The 26,821-nt window shown below is 38.4% G+C and overlaps 1 protein-coding gene across 3 annotated transcripts in view; it reads right to left on the reverse strand.

The window, feature by feature from the left end:
• Positions 1-22,394, reverse strand: part of doc2b (double C2-like domains, beta) — a 227,755-nt gene extending 205,361 nt beyond the window's left edge. For 2 of the 3 annotated variants that reach the window (XM_084415426.1, XM_084415424.1), the window contains exons 1-4: positions 18,722-18,780; positions 17,508-17,598; positions 17,175-17,318; positions 14,114-14,243 (exon numbers count right to left, since the gene is read on the reverse strand). In XM_084415426.1, the coding sequence (XP_084271552.1) occupies positions 14,114-14,243; positions 17,175-17,318; positions 17,508-17,584 (351 nt within the window). In that variant the 5' untranslated portion in view covers positions 17,585-17,598; positions 18,722-18,780. Of the gene's footprint in view, positions 1-14,113; positions 14,244-17,174; positions 17,319-17,507; positions 17,599-18,721; positions 18,781-22,013 lie in introns of those variants that run through there. The other variant, XM_084415425.1, reaches the window with a different exon arrangement.
• Between the last annotated feature and the right edge of the window lie 4,427 nt (positions 22,395-26,821).

Raw genomic sequence — 26,821 nt, forward strand, 5'->3', positions numbered from 1 at the left:
CCCGGTGTGATTCTCCTAATGACTAATTGGGTCCCTATCACAATATATTAAAATACTTTTTTCTTTTCTTTTTTTTTAAGAGAGAGAGAGAACAGTGGTGGACGAAGTATACAAATCAAGTGCTTGAGTAAAAGTACTACCCTAACATTTTACTCCAGAAAAAGTATCAAGTACTGCTTTTCAATTTTACTCGAACAAAAGTACTTGATTATTAATATACCCAAGTAATAATAGTAAAAAGTACTGATTAATAAATGTTTATTTTGCAATTTTATATACACCATCCTACTGCTGAAAATACGTGTGGGGGGAGGAGGGGGTTATAATGTAGTAGACAGACAGATACTGTAGAGCTCAGTCTGACATCATTATGAATTATTATGAATTAAGTAGCCAGCACTAGTCAATGTCCTTATTGATTATGCAGACACATACTATGTATTGATCTGCCGGTAAGAAAACGTTTTATTTTATTACCAGAACTTGTCACACTGATAACTACTACTGATAATTCAAGTGTACAAACAAGAGGAAAAAAAAATTAAATAAAATACACCATAAAAAACCGAGGAAAAACAAAATATGTGTAAATGTGTTGACAAATAAACACAGAATACAAAAACGTCACATAGGGCAAAATGTGTACACTACGCAAACATACCAATTTTTCATCATTTGAAGCTACTACAGGATGGGCATTCATTTGAATTATTTTAACATTTAGTTTTTACCAAAAACCTTCCCCATTCGGACGGTAATACACACGTGGACATGTCCACATTCAAGCACTTCATACAATGGGCACTGTCATACAACAGATTTAGTTTACAAACAATCGACAGTCCTAAATATGAAATTAATTTACAATAATAAATCCTAAAATTCGGCATTTGTAACTTTTTGTGCCATCAGTTGCGCACGCACTCAAGCTCGGAGGACCTCCTGTTATTGGCTTGACGTGTGAATTTGTTTGATTGATAGATACTTTATTAATTGAAAAGTGCATGTTGTCTACTGTCAGAGGCAATTTGAATGGTTTTGATAGTGCAAACGGTTGAAGAGTTTTGGTAAAATTAATACAGCTTGCTGGTATGTGTCGGCGACAACACAGCCGGTTCTAAAGGGTTAACAGGAAATTGCATTGTCACAGCAGCTTCATCAAACACACACACACACACAAACAGCACCACACATAACAAACCAGTCATTTCCGACTCTATACCGATAAATATAAAAAAAAAAAATTTTTTTAAATTAAATTACAAAAAAAATGGTCGCCAACATCCTCAAAATAAAAATGTGCAAATGATAAGTGCAAAACTAGACTGTACTAGGTCCAAACTGTATACAGTACCAGTGATGATTATAGCACATTAAACAATCTGGTAGCAGCCAATAGGAAGGACTTCCTGCTTAAATTCAATTAACATTTATTACATCATTTTCAAAGCAGCTTTACAGGAAATGCAGATGAGTCCACATTACAATTTAGAGTGATCTGTTATCAGAGGTAACTGTCTAAGTTATGCATTTCAGAAAAGTACATATACAAATTACAGTTAGCTAAAAAAAAATTTAATTTAAACAATGTAATACATTAAGGCAGAAACAATGAGCTCATTGAAGTAATACTTTTTTGTTAACAAATGATTATGACATACAGGTTTATCCTCCGAGTAGCATAAACCTGTATACATTTCTTTCTTCTGCTAAACACAAGATATTTTGAAGAATGTCAGAAACCAAACCGTTGAAAGACCACATTGACCTAAATAGTATTTTTTTTTTTTGTCCATCACCGGTTTGGTTACCGACATTCTTCAAAATATCTTCTTTTGTGTTCAGTAGAAGAAAGAAATTAATTCAGGTTTGAAACAACTTGAGGGTAAGCAAATGATCACAGAATTTAAATTTTTAAGTGAACTATTACTTTAACAATTCAGTGAATTATTAATTCATCTCGCTCTGATCATTTGAATCATGGAGTTGCTGACTCGAGAACAGATGCATTCAGATGAGTCCAAATCACGAATTAATCGTTCAGTGCGATTTGCAAACTGATTTAACAGGGTAATTGAAAAACATTTATAATTGAAACTTGTTCACGAATCGGACATCGCTCGGGTCTCGGAGCGGGTGACGATTTCTTCAGTTCAAAATAATGAGGAAAGGCATGATTTTATGAAATGTAGTGGAGTAAAAATTACAATATTATGCTTTGGAATGTAGTGATGTAAAAGTAAAAGTTTTCATTTAGCAGACGTTTTTATCCAAAGCGACTTACAAATGAGGAATACAGCAAGCGATTCATCGTGAAGAGGCAAATATACACAAGAAGTGCTCAAAATACAACGTGTCAGATATTGCTGTGAGTAGCATTAGCTAGAATAGGGAGGGATTTAAAGGAAAGTAAAAGCATAGTATTTTTTATGATGAGGTTAAGAGCTCGCAGAAGAGATGAGTTTTCAGCTGTCTTTTGAATGTTTTCAGGGATTCTTTCAGGGATTAGATTCGCTGAATCTGTGTCTATTTTGAAATATCATTTATTTGTAGACTTGATTAACTACTTTGTTAATAAATCTTATTGTGTTTTTGGATCTTACACTTTATGGAGTATTTTGTGTTTGTTTTATTAAGTTTTCCTGATCTTGTATATTTTGTAATTTCTTTTAAATTACCATCTGTAAAGCACTGTATGTATCTTTATTTAATTAGTTTAGGCTACACTTTATTTTAAGGTGTCTATGTTACAGTACATACATTTAAGTACTGAGTAATATTAATTAACTACATGTACTTACTAAAGGGTTAGGGTTGAGGTTTGATTTTGGATTAGCTGCATGCAGTTATGCATAATTTATAGTTATTACACAGTAACTACATGTAACGTGTAACAAGGACAAATATTTACATTATAAATGTGCTTAAAACAACATACAGGAAAGTGTTATATTGTGCACCACTGTTATTTAACACTTGTTTTTAAGATTACATTTGATTTGCCAAGTTTACCTGCAAGATAACTGGAAATAAAAAATTTAATGTGGAAGAAAAAACATGTCCACCCTGCAATCCGTGCTGATTGTGAGAAGCATCGTCCCCCTCCACACTAAAATTAAATTACAGTGGGAGATATTACTGTAGACTCTGACGGCTTGGTTTTTAAGAATCAATTTGAAGTTGAGGGCTGTGATACGCCGTAGTAATAAGAAAAGAGAAAGAACCTTTAATCAGGCTTTATGTAATAGAAGACAAACACTAGATTGAAGTGCAAGTAATTTAGTTTCAGCAGAACTTCTATACACTAAAATTGCTTTGAGATAGAGTGAGCGAGGGAGGAACAGAGAGAAAAAATCTGTTCAATTTCCGTTAAATACTTCTAAAGATCCCTCTGTGAGCGAGAGCCATCTTTAAAGCTGCCGTAAGCGGTTTAATACCATGCATAAAATGTCCTTACTGCCTGACAGATATCACTGAAATGGGTGTCTTGAGAAATTACACTTCACTCTGTGACAGCTCCAGGCTCTACAAATGGAAAAAAAATTTACCTGACTGCAGCCTGCATGTCTTAGCCAATCAGAAAGCTTGGAGGCAGCCTTCTGCCAACCTCAGCCAATGGAGTGAGTGTGGGATGGGACTTTATTTATTTATTTTAGCTGAACAATAGTATAAATGGAGAGTGTTTGGGGAAAAAATAAACCAGTTCTGAAACAGTCATATAGTACATACTTAGTCACCATGAAATCAAAATGATAAAAAAAATAATAATAATCAGCCTGATAGTTAAATTTTTGGGTGAACTATCCCTTTAAGCAATTAAGCAACTACAAGACTTTCAGGAAAAGCTTATAAGAACACACTAGCATTAAATGAGTTGTGAGCAGTGAGCGTTTCTCAGATCCAACAGATCAAAATCTATATCGTCTGTGTGTAGCGTGAACTGTGACTGCTGCGCTCTCTGGTTGTTAATGAGCTGTGGCAGCAGACTGACACACCCCCACTCAAAACGGCCAATAGAAAAGCAATAGGCTACATTTTTTTAGTGAACGTTCTGGTTATGAACCTTGATCTGAAGAAGACCACAAGACATCACCTTAGGTCAGAATTATTTTTCTTTTCTAATTTATCATCAGATGGACAGATCCTTTCTCAGGGGAGGCAGGGCTTATCCCCTAGACACCCCAGGAAGAGCAGGTTTTGCATTCTGTGCCCAGGATAAAATTAACATTATTACAATGCATTCCTAGCCTGACTTCGTCATACTCAGATTCTAGTCAGAATGTGAGTCTGATACTACTCCATTGGGCTGTGATTATGGGGCGTGTTTCAACCGAACCAGGAAGGAAAATGCCTCTGCACTCAATTGGATAGACCTACAACCAATCAGAGCAACGGAGTAAGTGACGTATGTTCTTCATTCATGTTTCCGATCGACAAATGCCTTGGTCGCGGTTCTCTGTTCCTCTTTTAAAATTAATGCGCTGTCGATATCTTCTATAACAGACGCGATGGCGGAATCTACACATAATGCTTTATAAACACAGTTCGGGAGGAGCCATGTCTACCCTATAACCATGAGAGGAAGCATATATTTATTCACTCTGTCAACTCACCTAACATTCCTTGACAGTTTTCAGCATCCCTCCACTCACTCTTGGCTTGTTCTTCCACAGCCAGGAATACGGGGGGAGCACTTTGGGTTCGGGCCGAATACCGATCCCGGAGCCTCTCCTCGGACAGCACACCAAATATGCATTTATTCTATCTGACTTATTTGTACATTTAGTCATTTTTTGGATTTTGACATTTAGTCATTTATTTGTAAGTGTGAACTCGTGAAATCTCAATTCTCCAGCGGCAATCATCTTTGTTGTAAACGAATTCAACCCAAGCGCTCTTTGATGACGTGGATGATTACGTTACCGTTGCTCATCTGTCCATCATCATATAAAGCCCGCCCTGACAATTTGATTGGTCTGAACAATTTTTGTTCGGGCATAATAGCTCCTCAACGGATCGAGTCCAGACCGAACTTCCCGACCTAAAAATGTTGTGGGCGGGGCTAAGTTCGGCTGGCATCCAGACTAATGCATTCCCATTACACAGATATAATGCATGTTCTTTGCTACAGTAATTACAGTGGAAACTATAAGCTCAATTTAACAAACAAGCACCTATTTGTCAAGCAGATAACAGATTCTTAAACATGAGAATCAGTTTAAAAGTTGCAATGAATGATCCGCACTACAAAATGGAAATGCTGAATGTTTATGCTTATTGTTGACAATACACAATCACATATTGCAAACAGGAATGGCCTTAAATAAGAAATGTTTTTTGCGTATCACGTGGGAGCGGATTATTTAAATGAGAAACATTGTGACTTCATAAGATCCGAAAAAAAAAAAAAAAAAAAAAAAAAAATCGCGTTGAAACGAGCAGTTCGTTGTAGTTCTTGGAAAGTGGATTCTGTTAAATAAAATATCTTCCTTTGGAGTGACTTTGAGCTTTGTAACCTTGCCGATCTTTTATATTTCCTAACAGCAACATTATTCAATAGCAAAAAGTGGAAAAAGTGGAAAAGCATAATAGGACCCCTTTAAAAACAGCCAATGATCAGCCTCGTTTATGTCCTGTCAATCAAAGAATGCAGAAAAATGTGTCAGACTGCAACTCATATGCTTATGAAGAAAATCTCTCGTGTTGAACTTAGGGCAAGTTAACATGACAATAACGCATTAAAAGTTAAAAAGTAGCTATACATAAAAGTAGGCTATTTGAGCCTTGAATCACCCATTTTTCAAGCCAGGGTTCCCAAGTCCACGGTTTTTCCCAACAGCAAACATTTTTGTTGTGCGCCTCCCATCCCTTGATCGCAAAAAGTTTTGTGCTTAGTTACTTCTGCTAAGAAACAAAGTCTCATCTTTCAAATTGTGTCCATTAACACGAAATTCAAACAATAAATGGCTTTATGACACTCTTAAATAACGTGACTTGACAGATCGCTGTAGCGCCTCAGGTCGCTTGAGTCTTTACTTCCACTTTAATACTAGTTATATTTCGAAAAAAACATGCATGAATATCAGAAGGCATGTTGAAGGATATAGTACAACTTACCAAAATCCATATCATGTCTCATGTAATCACTCAATCTAAGCTTCAACTGCAGAAAGATATTAAAGGTAGGGTAGGTAGGATTTTTATAAAATTTTATATTTTCAAATTTGTTTAAACTGTCTTTATATACCAATACATAATTAAAATGTAAGTGCTCTGAAAAAGAGAGTATAAAAATCGAGTGACTGTAGACCTTTTAATCTGCAATAAACACAGCTCATTATTTCCATTCACTCCCACCCCCTCCCTTCTGAGCTCCTTCCAAAGCCACGCCCCCAAAACACATGAACGCGCGACGCCAAACGCTCAGGCTCAGCTGGAAGACGCATTTATTACCTGAGATGAGTGGAGAGGAAGGAGCGCAGTACATACAGTGACATCATGTCAGAATCACATGTAATAAAATACCTAACTTTATCACTATAAATATAAACAAATAAGATTTATTTTAGTACTCACTATCAAGCTAGCATATCGATACTGGTAAAGTTTAAAATATAGGCTACTTTGTTTGATTCGGTAACGAGCTATATTTATAGCTAACGAGCTATATTTATAAGGCAAAGCTAAAAACAGGTTGCATTGATACACGTTTTTCCATTACCATCAGTTACACTGTGATGAAGGTGAATTTCGTGTAAGATTCATAACATATACGGTGTTTTGCATGTAAGAGTTTCCATGATGAAAGCACTGTTGGCTCTGATGAGGACTAACGTTACAGTCCGGTGACAAGTACCTCATCGTCGGTTCGAAGACAGGTCCGGGGTTGAGGGCGAAGCAGAGGAGGTCGTTCAAGAGTGCGGGCAACCAGGGTCCGAGGAAGTAGTTTTTGCCTTGTTTGCCTTCGCTGACTGAATATGCAGGTGCTTTGAATTTTGAATGCTCTTTCTCTGCCATAATTTTACTCTTCGTAGGTTCCGCGCATCTCTTGACTTGCACTCCTCAAATCAAAAGGGTGCGCGCGCATATGGGCAGATCTAGCAACAGGGGTGGTAGCCATGGTTGCGAGAGTGAGTGACAGCACGAGACATGAAGGCATCTGATTGGTTCTTTACATTCGCACCGAATGGCAGTGATTGGTCAGAGTTTTTACTGTCCTACAGCTGCTACAGAAGTCAGATTTTTTTAATTCCTTTTTCTGAACACATAATGTATTGACTATTATCAGAATGGAAGGACCATTTCACCCAGTATAAAAAAAAATGTTTCTGAACAGGATTACATACCCTACCTTTAATAAAACAGCCTGTGAACAATGTCACTTAACATTGCATTTACCTCAGGAAAGTCATCCGATGTTCAGTTTATTAGTTAGCTATAAAAAGACACTAAAGGAGTTTATTTACTTTTAATTATATATGTATGTTTGAATAAATTTGCCATGAAGTCAAGTGATTATGAAAATGTGCAATAAACATTTCAGTTTTTTTTTGTGCAATTATTATATCTGAAAATAAATAGCAGTTGAATATAATAATAATAATAATAATAATAATAATAATAATTTGTTACATTTATATAGCGCTTTTTCTGAGACCTCAAAGCGCTTTACATAGATGGGGGAATCTCCTCAACCATCACCGATGTGCAGCATCCACTTGGATGATGCGACGGCAGCCATATTGCGCCAGAACGCCCACCACACACCAGCTTACTGGTGGAGAGGAGACAGTGATGAAGCCAATCAGTATATGGGGATGATTAGGAGGCCATGATGGACAGAGGCCAAGGGGCAAATTTGGCCAGGATGCCGGGGTTACGAGATTATACCTCTGTTGTGAATTGTAACCTCTAATATTATAGTGCTACACTAATATTATAGTGTAGCAAATGCAAGGGTTATTTTGCAGCATTATTTGGGAGAGATATTTTTTTCCTTAAAGGTCCCATGGCATGAAAATTTCACTTCATTTCACCGAATCTGGAATCTGTCATCATACGGTGAAAGGTTACCTCCCCTTTCTCTGCATTGGAAAGAGAATTTGGCCCGCCCATGAGAAAATGAGCTGCGCGAGCGTGATATTGGTTTTTCCTCGAGAGACATCATGGCTTGCAAACGAGCGAAGCGTGGCAGTTGCTCAGTGTTTGGATGTACAAATGAACACAAAAGTATTTTTGTAGTTCCTTCATCCGAGCCTCTGAAGAACCAGTGGGTTATGTGAATGTCTGATGTGTAATTGTTCAAGTTCAGACAGATAATCTTTCTCTTAATCGTTCAATACTGTTTATGCATTAGTAAATCAAGCCAGTGACTAAAATATCAATTTCACGTCGTTTCTCTTAGTAGGATGAACATAATCTTATTTAAATTGTGATTAAAATATATACAGGAAGCAATCAAAGAACAATCCCTTTCCAATCGCCCAAGCTGTCAATCACACAGCGCGAGTTTATCTGGACACTTGCCAAAACTCGTTATGAAATCAATGACGCTGTTACGCTGCACAACGAAGCTCTTACTGTACTTACCTCATGTTTGCATTGGTGAAAGAAAGCATTAGTGAGGGTGCAGAAACTGCGTTGTAATAAGATCAGGTGAATCTCTAATTGGAATGTTATTTTTTATTACTTGGCCCACCTGACCCGCGGATTATATGCAGTGTCTACGGATATAACCACGATCGGCATATTACTACTGTGCACATAATATTTTCAGATTCATGTACCTCATAATCTTTAATCAAAATACTGTAACTTTGCCTCCCTATTGCAGTGGCATCTCTTCTCTGATGCGTTTACAACCTGTCACTCACATGAGATCGATCAATGGCAAACCATCTGATCAATTCCGATTGGACAAAATCAATTCCCGGCCTACATTTTTTCTTGTTCAAGAAGCGGTTTTACTCGGATATATACGTCACAGCAGGGAATACAAGACTAGGGCTGGGTACCGAGTTCGATACTTTTTAGGTACCGACCGAATTGCCTCGATACTATCGAGTATCGAAAAATGACTTGATTTTCGGTACCAGATTTCGATACCTAAGTGGTTAACTCATCAACGTCAGTGCTCAAACAAATACATATGAAATGCACAACGACACGCCTAAATTCGCTCACGCACATACACGCAAACTCTACACACACGAGACGCGCGGAACTCTCCGCACATACTCTTATGAGACGCACACGCAAACTGTCCACGCACATTCTCATGAGACGCGAGCCTATGGACGCGAGCACACACACACACAAACTCGCGCACATACTCAATGACACGCAAGCACACACACTCACAATACCCTAAAGATGTGGAAAAGTCGATCAAAAGTGTGGCTACATTTCTCCAGGCTCGATGCCAACAGCGCGCGATGCAGTATTTGTGGTAAAATAATGGCTGCAAAGACGGTACCGCGACAGATATGATGAAGCCCTTGACAGTGCACGGAGTAAACATAAGAGCAGAAAGTTGCTGCGTCTTCGACTGGTAAATGAAGAGATACCTTGTTGATCACTCTGACTGTGTTTATATTGCAATAATGACCTACTGAATGTATACTGCCGTTCAAAAACGTGTTGGTCAGAATTTTTTTTCAGTAAGCATGCATTAAAGTGATCAAAAAGGACCTTCCAAAAACTGTTTTCATATTTCAGCTTTGACAACACAGGAATAAATTACATTTTGAAATATATTCAAATAAGATTTTAAATTGTGATACTATTCCACAATATTACAAGTTTTACTGTATTTTTGATGAAATAAATTCAGCTTTGGTGAGCATGAGCTCATTATAAAAAAAATATTTTGTACCTTATGTATATGTATAAGGAATATTTTGTTCCTTTGTGCTTTTTTTGTTCCTTTGTGCACTGACTAAGGAGCATGAGTCAAACTGAAAAAATAAAACCAAAGTTTTTCTGAGGTAATGTGTTATGTAATCTTGTTAAAATGGATTTCATAAAATTGGTATCGAAAAAAGTATCGATCAGGAACCGGTATCGAAATCACGGTATCGGTATCGGTATCGGTATTGAAATTTTTTGAACGATACCCAGCCCTATACAAGACTACAACAACTGTTTCATGCCAACTTTAAGAAGCTGATAGGCTGATGATTATTTTTTATGGCAGCTAACCAATAAAATGGCTGATATTACAATCCAAAATCATTTTATTGAAAAGAATTTAAATGAAAAAACTTTTACAAATTTTTTCTTTTATGATTGAATTTAGGCATCACAACATTATAATGTACAGTATAAAAATGGATAATAATCTTAAGACTGCACTTAACAGTGTTATTAATTACATTTTTAGTGTTTATAGATTCAAGACAAGCGAGTGTTAGATGACAGCAAAGGTAATCTAAATGTAAAAATAGATCAATTGAGCATGCATGCACAATTAAATATTCAATATCAATCAATACAGATAAGAAAAAATAAATCTCTAATATGGGCTGAAAACAGATCAGTTGTGCATCTCATACTCAGTCATGGTTTGCTTCTCATCCCAAATATTATATTTCAGCATGTAACTCAACAATTTGTACCTCCGAGATGAATACTACTTCAAAACATGCAGCTCTTAGTAGAATGATACTTTTTAAAGCAAAAAGTTCTGATTTTCATCTGTCGGATGACAAAACTGCTGATAATCAGCCTAGTAACAGCCTAGCAACCATCCAAATCAGAAGATCAACTTGCTAAAAGCCCCTCTGATGACCATAGAAGGCTGTAATGCTTCACTACAAATCTAATTTCAGCAATAACCCAGCATCAGATCCATATGGTATATGATCAACACATATCTATTACACAGATTGTAATTTAATGACTGAACACAGAGGCATGATCTAATAGCAATCTAATAACAATAATGATCAATTCATTAATTTCCCCTCCACTGTGATTCCAGTGAGGTTTAGAAACAGCAGCTGTTGAGAATGATCACAGGTCATGAGAGAGCAGGAGTGATGTGAGCTCGGGCTCCCTGTAACAGATGCTCTCTCCTCACTGGCACAGACCTGCTGTTAAGGACCTCATTCAGTCTTTAGCACTCCTTAGTCCTGTGTCAAGTCACAGTGTGTGTCTGTCTCGAAGTAAACTACAAACTGTAATCCCAAAGTTCAGTGGAAAGTATCTGTCTGATGCCAAAATGTGCGATGAGAGTAAACTATTGTTTATAAGTTACACACTGCCCTCTTGTGGCTTGATGGCTTTTCTAAATTCTAAATTGATGAAGTTCAAATGGTGCACAGAAATCTTAAGGTATGTTGCATTTTAAAACAATAAGTATGTTTAAAGAAGGAATATTGTACAGATAAACCCATTTGACTAATACAAATAAATGGTCTGCCCTAAGCACAGATCTTAATCTAATCAGAAATCCAAAACCATGATACTTAAAACCCCTTTTAAACTCCTGAGGGAACACATGATGCATGCTCTTCAGGGTTTCTTCCAACTTTTTTTAATGCAGTAATTATTGTAATTAATGGGGTTATTATTTAATATTTACACGGATTAGATGTAGATTTCAGACATCACTTTTATTATAACCTATAGGTTAACTGAGTGAAATCATTCAATTTGATCTCACAGTGTTAATATTATGACATATCTTCAATTGAGAATGTGCCTGTATACAAGTCATACAATAATATTAACTTTCAGATTTACCTCTTTTACTGGGATTCTGCTTCTGTTTGTCATTGGTTATTCAATTATTGTCAAAATAAATTGTTACATAAAATAGTGTATTTAGTATTTTACATTAAATGATTTTTTATATATATATATAAATAAAATAACACATTTGCATCATCATCCTGCACATGCTAAACTTATATGTAAACATGTTAGTTTAAAAGTAAATCCACATTTGTTCTTAAAGGCACACTATGCAAGAATTGTACCTTAATATAACAGCTTCAAAGTCATTTCGGTGGTAAACAAACTCATAGTAGGGCGGATCATGCTGGTAGTAAAGCTTGGGGGGGGGGGACGCCGCTGGAAAAACCAGCAATGCAAGTTTGAGAGGAGCGCCTCCGACAAATCTCGCGAGAATCACGACTTGCTTTACGGCAACGACGTCACACACATCAACAACATATGAAGCACGAAGACACTTGCGCGCATTTCAGACGTGATTCTTGGAAGACTCGACGATGGAAAAAAACAAAGAAAGCGCGGTCGGAAGAGTGTAGGAAAAGGAAAAGAGAATCTGACCGCGTGAGGAACCGGACAAGAGTCCCACTCGGTCCCACTTTCACTCGATGGCGCGAGCTAAAAAGCAGCACTGGATGCAACAGCGATGCTGACCTGGCGATCTTGTTGATGGACTAGTAAGTAAATCTCTTACTGAGGGATATCAGACGACGCTGTTGACGTTGATTCCTGCGATTATCATGAGAACAGTTGTCAATATCTCACATAATTATCAGGACATAAATAAGCCTAGAGGTTGTAAATAGTGTAAACGAGCACAATTTGCAAACTATTATGATAAATTGCAATAATCATGTCTAATGACATCATAACGGCCAATGTTATGAAATAATGCGACGTACATTTAACTTTATTGATGTCATCTGGCATTTTGTAATGTTTACATTACAATCAAAAAACACAAATTAAATTATACAGTAGGCCTAGACTATAGGCTATTTACTTGTGATTTAGCTGCAATCATGTAAAAACGTTATAAGCCAGCAAACGCAGTAGGCTACTTTATTATTATAAAGTAGTCGAACACTTGACATAAACTTATTATTATCCTATTACCATTATCAGTAGTTCAGTAGACTATGTAGTATGCAGTAGCCTAATATTTGTATGAAATCGTGAAACATTACCTGGTCAATATCTTCGGAGTCTATCTGTGCCTGTTCCATGCCCGACCGGTGTACAGGGTGGGGGTGGGTATTTACGACAGTGCAAGTATTCCACAGCGACTCTAGGGGTCGCTGTTTGACAAAAACACCATTTCGACATAGTGTGCCTTTAAGGGGGGCATCTCCCTAGCCTGACGTCATCATACTCAGATTCTAGTCAGAATGTGAGTCTGATACTACTCCATTGGGCTGTGATTATGGGGCGTGTTTCAACCGAACCAGGAAAGAAAATGCCTCTGCACTCAATTGGATAGACCTACAACCAATCAGAGCAACGGAGTATGTTTTTCATTCATGTTTCCGATCGACAAATGCCTTGATCGCGGTCGTTATCTTCTATAACAGACGCGATGGGGGAATCTACACATGATGTTTTATAAACAAGTTCGGGAAGAGCACGTTCAAATAATCAATCCAATCAACTTGTCATCAAACAATTACCATGTCTACCCTATCAGCATGAGAGGAAGCATACATTTATTCACTCTGTCAACTCACCTAACATTCCTTGACAGTTTTCAGCATCCCTCCACTCACTCTCGGCTTGTTCTTCCACAGCCTGGAATACGGGGGGAGCACTTTGGGTTCGGGCTGAATACCGATCCCAGAGCCTCTCCTCGGATAGCACGCCAAATATGCATTTATTCTATCTGACTTATTTGTAAGTGTGAACTCGTGAAATCTCAATTCTCCAGCGGCAGTCATCTTTGTTGTAAACAAATTCAACCCAAGCGCTCTTTGGTGACGTGGATGATTACGTTACTGTTGATCATCTGTCCATCATCGTATAAAGCCCGCCCTGACAATTTGATTGGTCCGAACAACTTTTGTTCGGGCATAATAGCTCCTCAACGGATCAAGTCCAGACCGAACTTCCCGACCTAAAAATGTTGAGGGCAAGGCTAAGTTCGGCTGGCATCCAGGCTAGCATGTTCCCCCATGTTACCCTACAGTATACACATGTACTGTGCACAGAATGCAAATTTCCTGTATGCACAGATTACTTTTAGACCCTCCTTGAATATACAGCTCTCTGCTGACACTATGTGGTGTCTCAGAATCACTGCATGAGCCCAAAGATAGTTACTGCAAATGACTAAGCAGTGAGTGTGAATGGTAGAGAACATGGTTATAACATTTAGACTAGTTTGTACCATGCAGCAGTCCAAACAGAGGACGGACGAAGAGCCCAGCAGACCAAACTCCTCTCCACACAGCAGACACCGTGAAAGGCCGTTTCCCACTGCAGACCTCCTCATGTTCTCCAGGCGCTCCACTAGACCCCTGAAACACACACACACACACACTCATCTTAATTTAAAAGAACATAACTGACATATTTTTACATATCAACTAAAGGTGTACACCTGTGGTCACTGTGAAATCTTTTGGTCCTTTAAGACTAATATCATAAATATTTTGGGTCCCAGAGACACCCTATGATGTATGCTGTTTTTTAATATGTATAAATTAACTTATTTAATAGTGAAAAAGATTATTTTTTTTAAATGTAGTTACAAATGATCTTCTGCTGAAATACCAAATAAAAAACATTTAAACACAAATAGTGAAAAAGATGCATCATGGTTACCACAAAAGGTCACACTTTAGATTAGGGTCAATTCTCACGATTAACTAACTATTACCACCTATGACTTTTGCCTCAAACTCCTAATTACTGCTTATTAGTAGTTAGTAGGGTAGTTGTTAAGTGTAGGTATTGGGTGGGATTAAGGGATGTAGAATATGGTCATGCAGAATAAGGCATCAATATGTGCTTTATAAGTACTAATAATCAGCCAATATCCTAGTAATACTAGTTAAAAGTGAGAATTGGACCCTGAACTAAAGTGTTACCCCTACAACAATATTAGGCAGTTTTCAACATTGATAATATGATACATTTCTTGAGCAGCCTTAACACTGTTATACTAATGACATAGATTTATTTTAGCACACCTCCCACCTCAGTGTTTCTTCAACTATTAACAACTTGCATCAAGGAACTCAAGCTTCGGCTGGAGGCAAACCACCTTAAATTTAACTCTGGTAATACGAATTGGCTCTAAATCTGTTGTGTCTAAAACTATCTGGGGTGCGTTTCCCAAAAGCATCATTAGCCAACTATGGTCGCAAGTTCCTTCGTTATCAGCATAGTTCAATGAATCAGTGTTTCCCGAAAACATAGTTCAAACAAACATTCGCAAACAGCATCGCAAATTTGCCTGGTTGGGACGACAGCTCTACGTGCTCTAGAACGAGCCTATGATTGAATCTGGAAATAAAGCAAAAAATAACTGAGAAAAATTAGAAATAGTCCTCAAATGCCATGTCAGAAATTTAAAGCAAAACATCTAGCATTAATTCGATCTCACACAGGTTCATTAATAGAAGTTATGACTCCACCACGTGCGTGACATTCTTAACCGGTGTGGTTGAACGACCTCTTTGCGACAGTACGGTTTCGGGAAACAGTCGTGACTAGCTGGTTGATTTCTTCAACAATGCAGATCGGATCATAAGCCAATCAGGACACGGATCGTTTACACCTGTCCACATCAAGTGGCTTCTGTATCTGGATAACAGATCGGGCCTCAAAAAAAAAAAGAAAAAAAAAAGAAGAGAAGATGGCTCTGGTGTAAAGTCGACCTGAAGTGGTGGGTTTTCTTTTAAAAACAGTTTTCAGTCGGGGTACATTTTACAAATCTCGCAAAATGAGGCGGATGAAGAAGCTACAAGTACTACTATTGCGGACAGATGCCATAATGGAAACGGTACAGAGAAACGTATGGGTCCGAGAACATTGCCAGCTGTGGCGGGAAAAACGCGCTCTCTTTACAGAAAATGAATGGTTCTGCAACTTTAGGGTGCGAAAGCAAACATTTCAGTATATTTGCGATGTAGGCTACTTCGCACTCAACTGTATCGCAAAACCACACGGCAAAGTGCAGCAATTCCCGGAGAGAGGAGGGGGAATAATGACAGTGGGCGGGTGAATAATTACATTCCGATCAGAAGCGCGTTTACACTTGTCTTTTCAATGTGTATGTGGACAACATCCTGATACAGGTCGCATTTTAATGCCAAGTGTAAATGTAACCTTAGTCAGCAGGATGCCGAAACTGTTATACATGCCTTTGTCACATCTAACCTTGATTACTGTTACGGTTTCCATGTGTGTAAACTTCAAGGTACTAATTCTCAATTATAAAGCTCTTCATAACCTTGCTCCTTCATATTTATCTGACTTACTTCAACCTTATGCTCCTGTTTGTTCCTTAAGATCTTCTATTGCAGGATTGTTAGTCACTCCTAAGTTTAGTCTGGTCAATATATGGGTGCCAGGTCTTTTAGTGTTGTGGCCTCTAGGTTGTGGAATGTGGTTCCTCAAAACATCCTCCCTCTTAAAAAAAGGTTTTCTCTCTTAATATTATTCTTCAGCTTTCGGTCTGTAAATTGTACCTTGTTATGGACAGCCTATGTTATTTGTTTGTATTCCTCTATTGGTTTGTATCCCTAACCTAAACTTTGTAAGTGACCTCTGTATTTTACTCTTCAGCACTTGGTATGTTTACTGTGCTTTGTTATGGATGTTTATTTGGTTCTGTTCCTCTAACCTATCTTTGTAAAGCGACCTTGGGCTTTTGAAGGGCACTAGCCTATATAAATAAAAATGATGATGATTATTATTATTATTATTAGAATAATTCTGAAGGATCGTGTGACACTGAAGACTGAAGTAATGGCTGCTAAAAAATTACGTTGTGCAATCACAAGAATAAATTACATTTTAAAATGTATTCATATAGAAAAGTAATTTTAAATTGCAATACTAGTTCACAATTGTACTGTTTTAAGTCTTTCAAAAACATTGATAAACCTCACAGACTCCAAACTTTTGAAGAAAAAAGAGAAAGTATTATATATACTGTATATATCTTAGACCCTGTGAGACCTCAAACAGAAGTCATGTTTTTTGATGTGGCATTTTAAACAAACTTTTTAAAACATAAAGCATAAATCTTGTTTATAATCAATTAGGGAAAGTCATTAAGCCAACCTGACAATATCAATTATTGTTTTTTGAGTTATTAAAATTTAAATCCCTTTAAATTCAGAATTAACATCAAACATCAGGCTCAAAGTGTTTATCTAACTGGACAGAACAAGGCATGAAAAAGCACAAATGTGATATGCAGTGTAATAAAGTCTCACCCAATCCGGTGTTGCTCAATGAGCTCGAGCTGCTCAGCGCGGTGGATGACGCTCATGATGAGATCCAGCTCGGTTTTCTTAATTGTCTGAGCTTTCCTCTGTCTCTCTGACTGAAATGTGTGGATAGACCAACCTGTATGTAACCTGGGTGAAATCCAGTCACATACAAGAGAAATAAAATCACATCAGATCAGTGAGAAATGAATTGTTTTATTAATGCAAACATGTCACATTGTTAAGACTTGTCCATTTCAACACATTGGGTGGGTTGTCAAATGAAATGTTGAAATGCAATTTGCGCAACAGAATAAAAAATTAAATAAAAAACCTTACTTTGCTCGAAGCGTTAGTTGTCTGTCATTGGGACAGACCCACTGCTCATTCTCACTGCCAAACATTGTGTCTGTCATGTTTCACTGTAGAGCTGTAATAGAGCAGAATGACAAGTCTAAAATCATAAAATAATCAGGTATTTTATAGAGTAATAGGTTTGAGAATGTAATCGCCAGGATATATATAGGTGAATGAACCTTCAACGTCACAGCCGTTCATTGGCTTTGACAGGTATTGTCTGTTTGTTGTGATAGAGCTTACATTCATTAATGTGAAAGTGGAAGGACGCGGCTCAATTATTGGATTTTTCGTCTCACAACACCTGCCAAATGAGTTTCAGAGACCAAACACGGAGACATATTGTGCTGTCTGTCTAACATAAGAGTCACTTAAATGGAATAATATTGTATGCGTACTGCATTTACATTAAATAATTGATGAGTTACATGCAAGTTAAATAAATAGTTGTGTAACGGAAACAATCCCCACAATAAAAATATTACATTGAAATTGTTTATAAATTGATATAGAATGTATTATTATTATTATTATTATTATTAAGAGGCCTTAAATCACAGGCAAATGATGGGGACATCATTTACTGTTGACACTGCATTCATAAACTTTCTGCATCACCACTCATGTACTGTAACTGTATTATGCATAAATTTAAGTTAAAGCATCTACCTGACATTCTCTCATTCCCTTCCTTTCTAACACACACACGCACACACACAATCTACCCCTTTATGGTTAACCAGGGCAAGTCTGTTTACTTTTCCATGAGGAGAACTGCACTTTATTTGGCTCCGCTGCACAGGCCTCGGGCACAGATGACAACAGCTCCAAAAAACTACTTTGTTACACAAGCACACTTCACAGTAAAGCATTCCCTCTCAAACCAACACCTGTAATTCCAGAGAGAGAAAACTTGAAAGCTGCAAACCCTGGTATTTCCTTGAAGGAGTAGAGATATCAAACATTCCCTTTTCCTATTACAACCTCCAAGTTACACGTTGTAGAAAATAGCTGACTGATATCCAGTAGGATATCAGAGAAAAAACACACACCTCTAACTATTACATTAACTACAGGTCTCTGACTCCAGGCAAGGCACCTTTTTTGAAAACATCAACATTCAGGCATCTATTCAAGTCCAATCCACTTAAATGCTGATAGAAAACAGGCACAGACAGTCAAGAAAGAGTGTTTACCTTACAAGAGGGCAGACAAAGTGGCGTTACTGCGGGCTTTGTCTCAGCATAAGAAAGTGAGAGTAGAGGAAACAAGGCAGTGGAGGAGGAGGAAACTCCTGATTACACTGATCTCAGATCAGGTTCGCTGCTTCTCTTGCAATGGGTCAGGTCACATGACCAGAACACATTTCATCCAAAACATCCTGCTCCTCCACTGATTACAGTGATTGAATAAAGAAACAAAAGAGTGACGGTGATGAAGCAAAACGGAGACAGGCCACCAAGGTGCTAGAGGCTAAAGGCTTTACCATTGACCTGGCCTTTAAAAATCAGTCAATATAAATCACAGTAATCTCATTTGCTTGGTCTGCTGAGTCACTAAATCGTTTAGAATAGCATATTAAAGGACGACTACGTTGTAAAACTTCTTGTGGAAAACAAAGTATCAGTGGTGGTCATGCAATTAAGTCGCATGGTAGATCAACAGTTACAAAGATCTCATACAAACCTTATGAAAAGTGTCTGATGCCCTCAGCCAGCTAGTAACTACAGAGCCGAGTTAAGGCTGCTCTGACTGTGCCTGCTCAAAATTCTGTGTAAAGCCAGTCTAAATTATGCCTGCTCAGACCCACCTAGCCCCAAAGTACAGTATACAGTTGTAATTGCTGTGTAAACCCATTTATGCTACCTCAGAGCAACATTTTAACTTAGTCTGATGCCAAACTTACACTGCAAAGGTGGCATAAAAGCACTTCTGAAGTGGCATTTAGGTGTCTTTACACAGACTGTTTTTAATGCTGCTCAGAGGTGGCATGAATGCATTTATACAGTGATTACGGCTGTATGCTTTGATACTAGGGACTGAGCTGGGTCAGAGCAGGATTAATTCATTCTTACTTTTATGCTTACTTTTATTTAACTTGTCTGAGTAAAGATGCCTTGGGTAAAGACACCTAAATGCCACTTCAGAAACACGTATGTGCTGCCTTTGCAGTGTAAAGAAAGCATTTATCACATAAAACTGTATCTCAAAGTTATCTTTACAATTTTTTTTCTTTCTTTCTGCACATCTTTTTAAACACCCAAAAATGACAATTCTGTCAGTAATTACTCACCCTCATGTTGTTACAACCCCGTAAGATTTTCGTTCATCTTCGGAACACAAATTAAGATATGTGTTTGAAATCTGAGAGCTGGCTCACTCCTTCATAGGCTTCTATGTAATTTCATTCTGCCGGCCCAGAAAAGTTAATAAAGACATCGTTAAAATAGTCCAGATGACTACAGTGGCTCAACTTTAAGTTTATCAAGCGACGAGAATACGTTTTGTGCGCAAAAAAACTAAAATAACGACTTTGTTCAACTATTGATTTTCTTCTGTGTGGGCCTCTGATGCGAGTTCACTAGAGCGCCACGACGCATGTGCGAGAACTGAGAAGATGATGCTCACAATCATTTGATGGGAAAGTGTGAAAGGTAAGCCTTTCATTTTGCGGCATTGGTAAGGCACTTTTACATTTTCTCGTTGGTTTCTCACGATTCGGACATCCAGGAAATGCACACTTTAGAACCATTTTAAACACGACATCGAGACCCATCTACGTCACCTTCTCAGTTCTCACGCATGCGTCGTGGCTCTCGTGAATTCACTCATACCCCTTTTCCACCAAAAAAGAACTGGTTCGGAACTGGTGCTGGTTCAAAGTTGGTTCAACTTGCGAACCTTCTCAGAACCTGTTTGTTTTTCCACTGACTAGAGAGCCCAGCGAACGACGTCGTTACGTCACTGTGTAGGTTGCCATGTCTTAGCTTTCGTAGAAACCAATTTTCCTGGCCGAGAACCGGTTCTTTGGCTGTCGAAACACAAAGAACTGGTTCGCGAGTAGGCACCGGCTCCGAACCGGCACCAGCACTGCCTTGGTGGAAAAGGGGTATCAGAGGCCCACGCGGAAGAAAATAGTTGAATAAAGTCGTTATTTTTGTGCACAAAAAGTATTCTTGTCGCTTGATGAACTTAAGGTTGAGCCACTGTAGTCACTTGGACTATTTTAACGATGTCTTTACTAACTTTTCTGGCCCGGCAAAATGAAATTACCTAGCAGCCTATGAAGGAGTGAGCCAGCTCTCAGATTTCATCAAAAATATCTTAAATTGTGTTCTGAAGATGAACGAAAGTCTTGCGGGGTTGGAAACAACATGAGGGTGAGAAATTACTGAGAGAAATTTCATTTTTGGGTGAAGTAACCCTTTAAGGCTGCTCTGTGCCTGCTCAAAATTATGTGTAAAGACGTAATGCAGCATAAAAACCAGACTAAATTATGCATGCTCTGACCCACCTAAGCCACTTGTAGCAAATTTACACTGCAAAGGTGGCACAGAAGCGCTTCTGAAGAGGCAATTCTTTACTCAGACTCAAAGGTGGCATAAATACATTTACACGGCATTTTTTACTTTTTATACAAGGGGCTTAGGTGGGTCAGAGAGCATACATAATTTAGTCTGGCTTTTACGCTGAAGCTTGATCAGGCACAGAGCAGCCTTAACTCAGCTGCCTTAACAATATGGAGGTAAATTTGCTGTGTAAATGCATTGAGTCCACCTCTGAGTGTGTAAAGACACATAATTGCCACTTCAGGAGAGCTTCTGTGACACCTTTGCGGTATAAATTTGCCATCAGATACACCCTATAACCTATAACTTAGGTTTTATTAGCTTGTTCGAATTATTTCAGGAATTCAGTCAATAAAAAAATAAGCCAATAAAACTCTATTTGCACACTTAGCCACTCTTGTAAATGTATGAATGTCATTGCCAAAAAAGAAAGAAAGTGTAATTTACTTACAAGAAAAATAGCACAAAGAAATTTTTCAAACTAAACACTTTCACAAAAGAAGTTTGTTGGGCTTTAAATGACAAAACAACAAGCACATAAAACTATTGCATTATTTTCTAGTGACCATGTTCACGGTTATTGTGATGAACTATAGCTTCTTAATTATATTTACTCTGCTAGCACACGTGTAAACACTAAAATCACATTGAGAGCAGATGGTTAGAAATAAAGCGTCTCAGAAAAGAAAGCGAAGTTTCGAAAAAAAAAAAAAAAAAAACTCTAGCATCATTTGTTTGGTCTCACATGGTTTAATATCTTGTTTGTTATCTAATGCAATCCTGAACATCTTTTTTAAAGTCTATGCAAAAACCGTGAATTTGAAAATGTCACATTGGTTTTGTTAAAAACAAGCTTTTATTCCCAAACAAACAACATAAATGATAAACAGATGGTCTAAAAACACAGTGCAAGCCTTACCTTTGAGACGTGGTGTTTCCATCAGAAACAACAGGTAGAAGTTACTTATGTTCTTCACAAATTCTGTTCAGCGGTCAGACACAAACCCCCATAGGCAGGGTCCAAGTTGTACGAAGGCAAAAAGGTAGCAGGTGTCACAGAAAACCCAGTGGATAATAGTGTGAAGAGGTGTTTATTGTGCGAGCGCGAGTGCTTTGAGGTTTGTTGGCCGCTGTGAACTTGAGCCACACGGTTCAGTTTATCTTCAACTCTGTAAAAAATGTGTGAGGGGAAAATCTGAGGTCACACCTTCAGTTCCAGGCTACAGGCACAGCAGATGTTGGAGAGCTGACCACGTGCTCGCTCCCGGGCAAACGCGCGCACATATACGCGGCGCGTCGCGCGTGCGAGTTTCCACGGAGAAAGAAAGAGGAAATATGGTGAACTGTTGGCTTTTTTCTTACTTTATGTTAAAGTTAAACAAAAATATTTGAGCGGATTGTCCTGCTCAATAAAACCACGGATTACAGCCTACTTCAAAAGTCAAACTGCGTTTATTGTAATTTTTCTTCCGTGGTAGAACGGGAAACAAATTACACCATGTAATTTAGACGCCAGATTATTAGCAACTAAACACTGTGCCTGTAACAATAAATACAAATACTTAAGAATTTTAAAGCATTAATTTAAAGAACTTTCTAAGTCACAATGCAATCAATCTTGGATTTTTTCTTTTTCTTTTTTTCTGGGCATCTGTGAAAGTCTGCCACGAGGCCTGTGTCTCTCCTGGGTATCTTAGCAACAGGAGCTTGTGGGAAAAAGCCGGAAAAAGCACAGCATAGGATGAGGAAAAAATACAGAACTTGGTCTATGCCACCAATAAAATGGTGATGTTTAATATTGTAGACTTGGAATTAAGCCCTTTCCCCGTTATTATTTGATTCACGGACCGGACACCAGTTATCTTGCCAATAATTTTTTTTATTCTTATATATGCCAGGAGAGAAACTCTAAGAAGATGTTATATTCATGCCAGGTCTATGCGTTTCTGTGCCGTAGTACATTAAGGATTTATCTTAAATAGCCTACACAACTGAGCAACTTTCAACTTCCTTGTAAAGTAGAAAAACATGTCGCTTATGTTTAAAAATGGAATGTATTATGCTTACACATGATACAATCCACCATCCCTCTGTGTATACATAAATGGTATACAAATGGTACATTTGCATCAGATGAAACATTCCTTGCCAACTGTACGAATTTGAAGTATAATCATCATTGGAACATCTCTGCTCAGTGAATGTGGCATTGCACACATCTTTAAGCAGAATATATAATCCTCCCAGCTACCCTCCTGTCTAAAATATGTTCCTTAAACACATGTCCATGCAATCTATAGTCTAACTCATGCATTTTAAACTTCATAAGATAATACAACTGATTATGAATATTAATAAAGAATAATAATACAGATAAATAATATTAAATAATGAAATTATATTAAAAGATGACATTTTAGTCTTCAAATATAATATAAAGTATTGTACATTTTGAACACAAGCAGGCCTATACATTTGACCATAAAAGTAAATGAATATACTGGTTGTCGAAATGTCTTTATCTCAGTCTCTCTCACTCATATGCAATACTGTGCAAAAGTCTTAGGCACGTTAGTATTTTTCAAATGGTTTCATGGTAATCCCAGATGGACTCAATGATGGTGAGATCAGATCTTCGTTTGGATCATACCGGCTGTTGTCAGACTCCTTGTTCGAATACAAAAATCTCACTGGATTATTACAAGTAATGGCAAAAGGAATGTCTGGAAAAGTAAACTGATATTTCCTTCTGACACACTACAGCAAAATATATAAATAACTGGCTTAAACATTGTTTGGTAGAAATACTAATGTGCCTAAGACTTTTGCACAATACTGTATATACAGTGGGTACGGAAAGTATTCAGACCCCCTTAAATTTTTCACTCTTTGTTATATTGCAGCCATTTGCTAAAATCATTTGTTATTTTTTTTTCCTCATTGTACACACAGCACCCCATATTGACAGAAAAACACAGAATTGTTGACATTTTTGCACATTTATTAAAAAAGAAAAACTGAAATATCACATGGTCCTAAGTATTCAGACCCTTTGCTCAGTATTTAGTAGAAGCACCCTTTTGATCTAATACAGCCATGAGTCTTTTTGGGAAAGATGCAACAAGTTTTTCACACCTGGATTTGGGTATCCTCTCTGCCATTCCTCCCTGCAGATCCTCTCCAGTTCTGTCAGGTTGGATGGTAAACGTTGGTGGACAGCCATTTTCAGGTCTCTCCAGAGATGCTCAATTGGGTTTAAGTCAGGGCTCTGGCTGTCACGGAGTTGTTGTGAAGCCACTCCTTCGGCCCAGTCTGAGGTCCAGAGCACTCTGGAGAAGGTTTTCGTCCAGGATATCCCTGTACTTGGCCACATTCATCTTTCCCTCGATTGCAACCAGTCGTCCTGTCCCTGCAGCTGAAAAACACCCCCACAGCATGATGCTGCCACCACCATGCTTCACTGTTGAGACTGTATTGGACAGGTGATGAGCAGTGCCTGGTTTTCTCCACACATACCGCTTAGAATTAAGGCCAAAAAGTTCTATCTTGGTCTCATCAGACCAGAGAATCTTATTTATCACCATCTTGGAGTCCTTCAGGTGTGCTTTCATGTGTCTTGCACTGGGGAGAGGCTTCCGTCGGGCCACTCTGCCATAAAGCCCCGACTGGTGGATGGCTGCAGTGATGGTTGACTTACTACAACTTTCTCCCATCTCCCGACTGCATCTCTGGAGCTCAGCCACAGTGATCTCTGGGTTCTTCTTTACCTCTCTCACCAAGGCTCTTCTCCCCCGATAGCTCAGTTTGGCCGGACGGCCAGCTCTAGGAAGGGTTCTGGTCGTCCCAAACGTCTTCCATTTAAGGATTATGGAGGCCACTGTGCTCTTAGGAACCTCAAGTGCAACAGACATTTTTTTGTAACCTTGGCCAGATCTGTGCCTTGCCACAATTCTGTCTCTGAGCTCTTCAGGCAGTTCCTTTGACCTCATGATTCTCATTTGCTCTGACATGCACTGTGAGCTGTAAGGTCTTATATAGACAGGTGTGTGGCTTTCCTAATCAAGTCCAATCAGTATAATCAAACACAGCTGGACTCAAATGAAGGTGTAGAACCATCTCAAGGATGATCAGAAGAAATGGACAGCACCTGAGTTAAATATATGAGTGTCACAGCAAAGGGTCTGACTCTGAATACTTAGGACCATGTGATATTTCAGTTTTTCTTTTTTAATAAATGTGCAAAAATGTCAACAATTCTGTGTTTTTCTGTCAATATGGGGTGCTGTGTGTACAATAATGAGGAAAAAAAATGAACAAATGATTTTAGCAAATGGCTGCAATATAACAAAGAGTGAAAAATTTAAAGGGGGTCTGAATACTTTCCGTACCCACTGTGTGTGTGTGTGTGTGTGTGTGTGTGTGTGTGTGTATATGTGTGTGTGTGTGTATATATATATATATATATATACACTGCTCAAAAAAATTAAGGGAACACTTAAACAACACAATGTAACTCCAAGTCAATCACACTTCTGTGAAATCAAACTGTCCACTTAGGAAGCAACACTGATTGACAATCAATTTCACATGCTGTTGTGCGAATGGAATAGACGACCGGTGGAAATTATAGGCAATTAGCAAGACACCCCCAATAAAGGAGTGGTTCTGCAGGTGGTGACCACAGACCACTTCTCAGTTCCTATGCTTTCTGGCTGATGTTTTGGTCACTTTTGAATGCTGGCGGTGCTTTCACTCTAGTGGTAGCATGAGATGGAGTCTACAACCCACACAAGTGGCTCAGGTAGTGCAGCTCATCCAGAATGGCACATCAATGCGAGCTGTGGCAAGAAGGTTTGCTGTGTCTGTCAGGATAGTGTCCAGAGCATGGAGGCGCTACCAGGAGACAGGCCAGTACATCAGGAGACGTGGAGGAAGCCGTAGGAGGGCAACAACCCAGCAGCAGGACCGCTACCTCCGCCTTTGTGCAAGGAGGAGCAGGAGGAACACTGCCAGAGCCCTGCAAAATGACCTCCAGTAGGCCACAAATGTGCATGTGTCTGCTCAAACGGTCAGAAACAGACTCCATGAGGGTGGTATGAGGGCCCGACGTCCACAGGTGGGGGTTGTGCTTACAGCCCAACACCGTGCAGGACGTTTGGCATTTGCCAGAGAACACCAAGATTGGCAAATTCGCCACTGGCGCCCTGTGCTCTTCACAGATGAAAGCAGGTTCACACTGAGCACATGTGACAGACGTGACAGAGTCTGGAGACGCCATGGACAACGTTCTGCTGCCTGCTTTCATCATAGGAAGTGTTGCTTCCTAAGTGGACAGTTTAATTTCACAGAAGTGTGATTGACTTGGAGTTACATTGTGTTGTTTAAGTGTTCCCTTAATTTTTTTGAGCAGTGTATATATATATATATATATATATATACAGTGAGGAAAATAAGTATTTGAACACCCTGCTATTTTGCAAGTTCTCCCACTTAGGAATCATGGAGGGGTCTGAAATTGTCATCGTAGGTGCATGTCCACTGTGAGAGATATAATCTAAAAAAATAAATCCAGAAATCACAATGTATGATTTTTTAACTATTTATTTGTATGATACAGCTGCAAATAAGTATTTGAACACCTGAGAAAATCAATGTTAATATTTGGTACAGTAGCCTTTGTTTGCAATTACAGAGGTCAAACGTTTCCTGTAGTTTTTCACCTGGTTT

This window comes from Rutilus rutilus, assembly GCF_951802725.1.
Source record: "Rutilus rutilus genome assembly, chromosome: 7".
Taxonomy (NCBI): Eukaryota; Metazoa; Chordata; class Actinopteri; order Cypriniformes; family Leuciscidae; genus Rutilus; species Rutilus rutilus.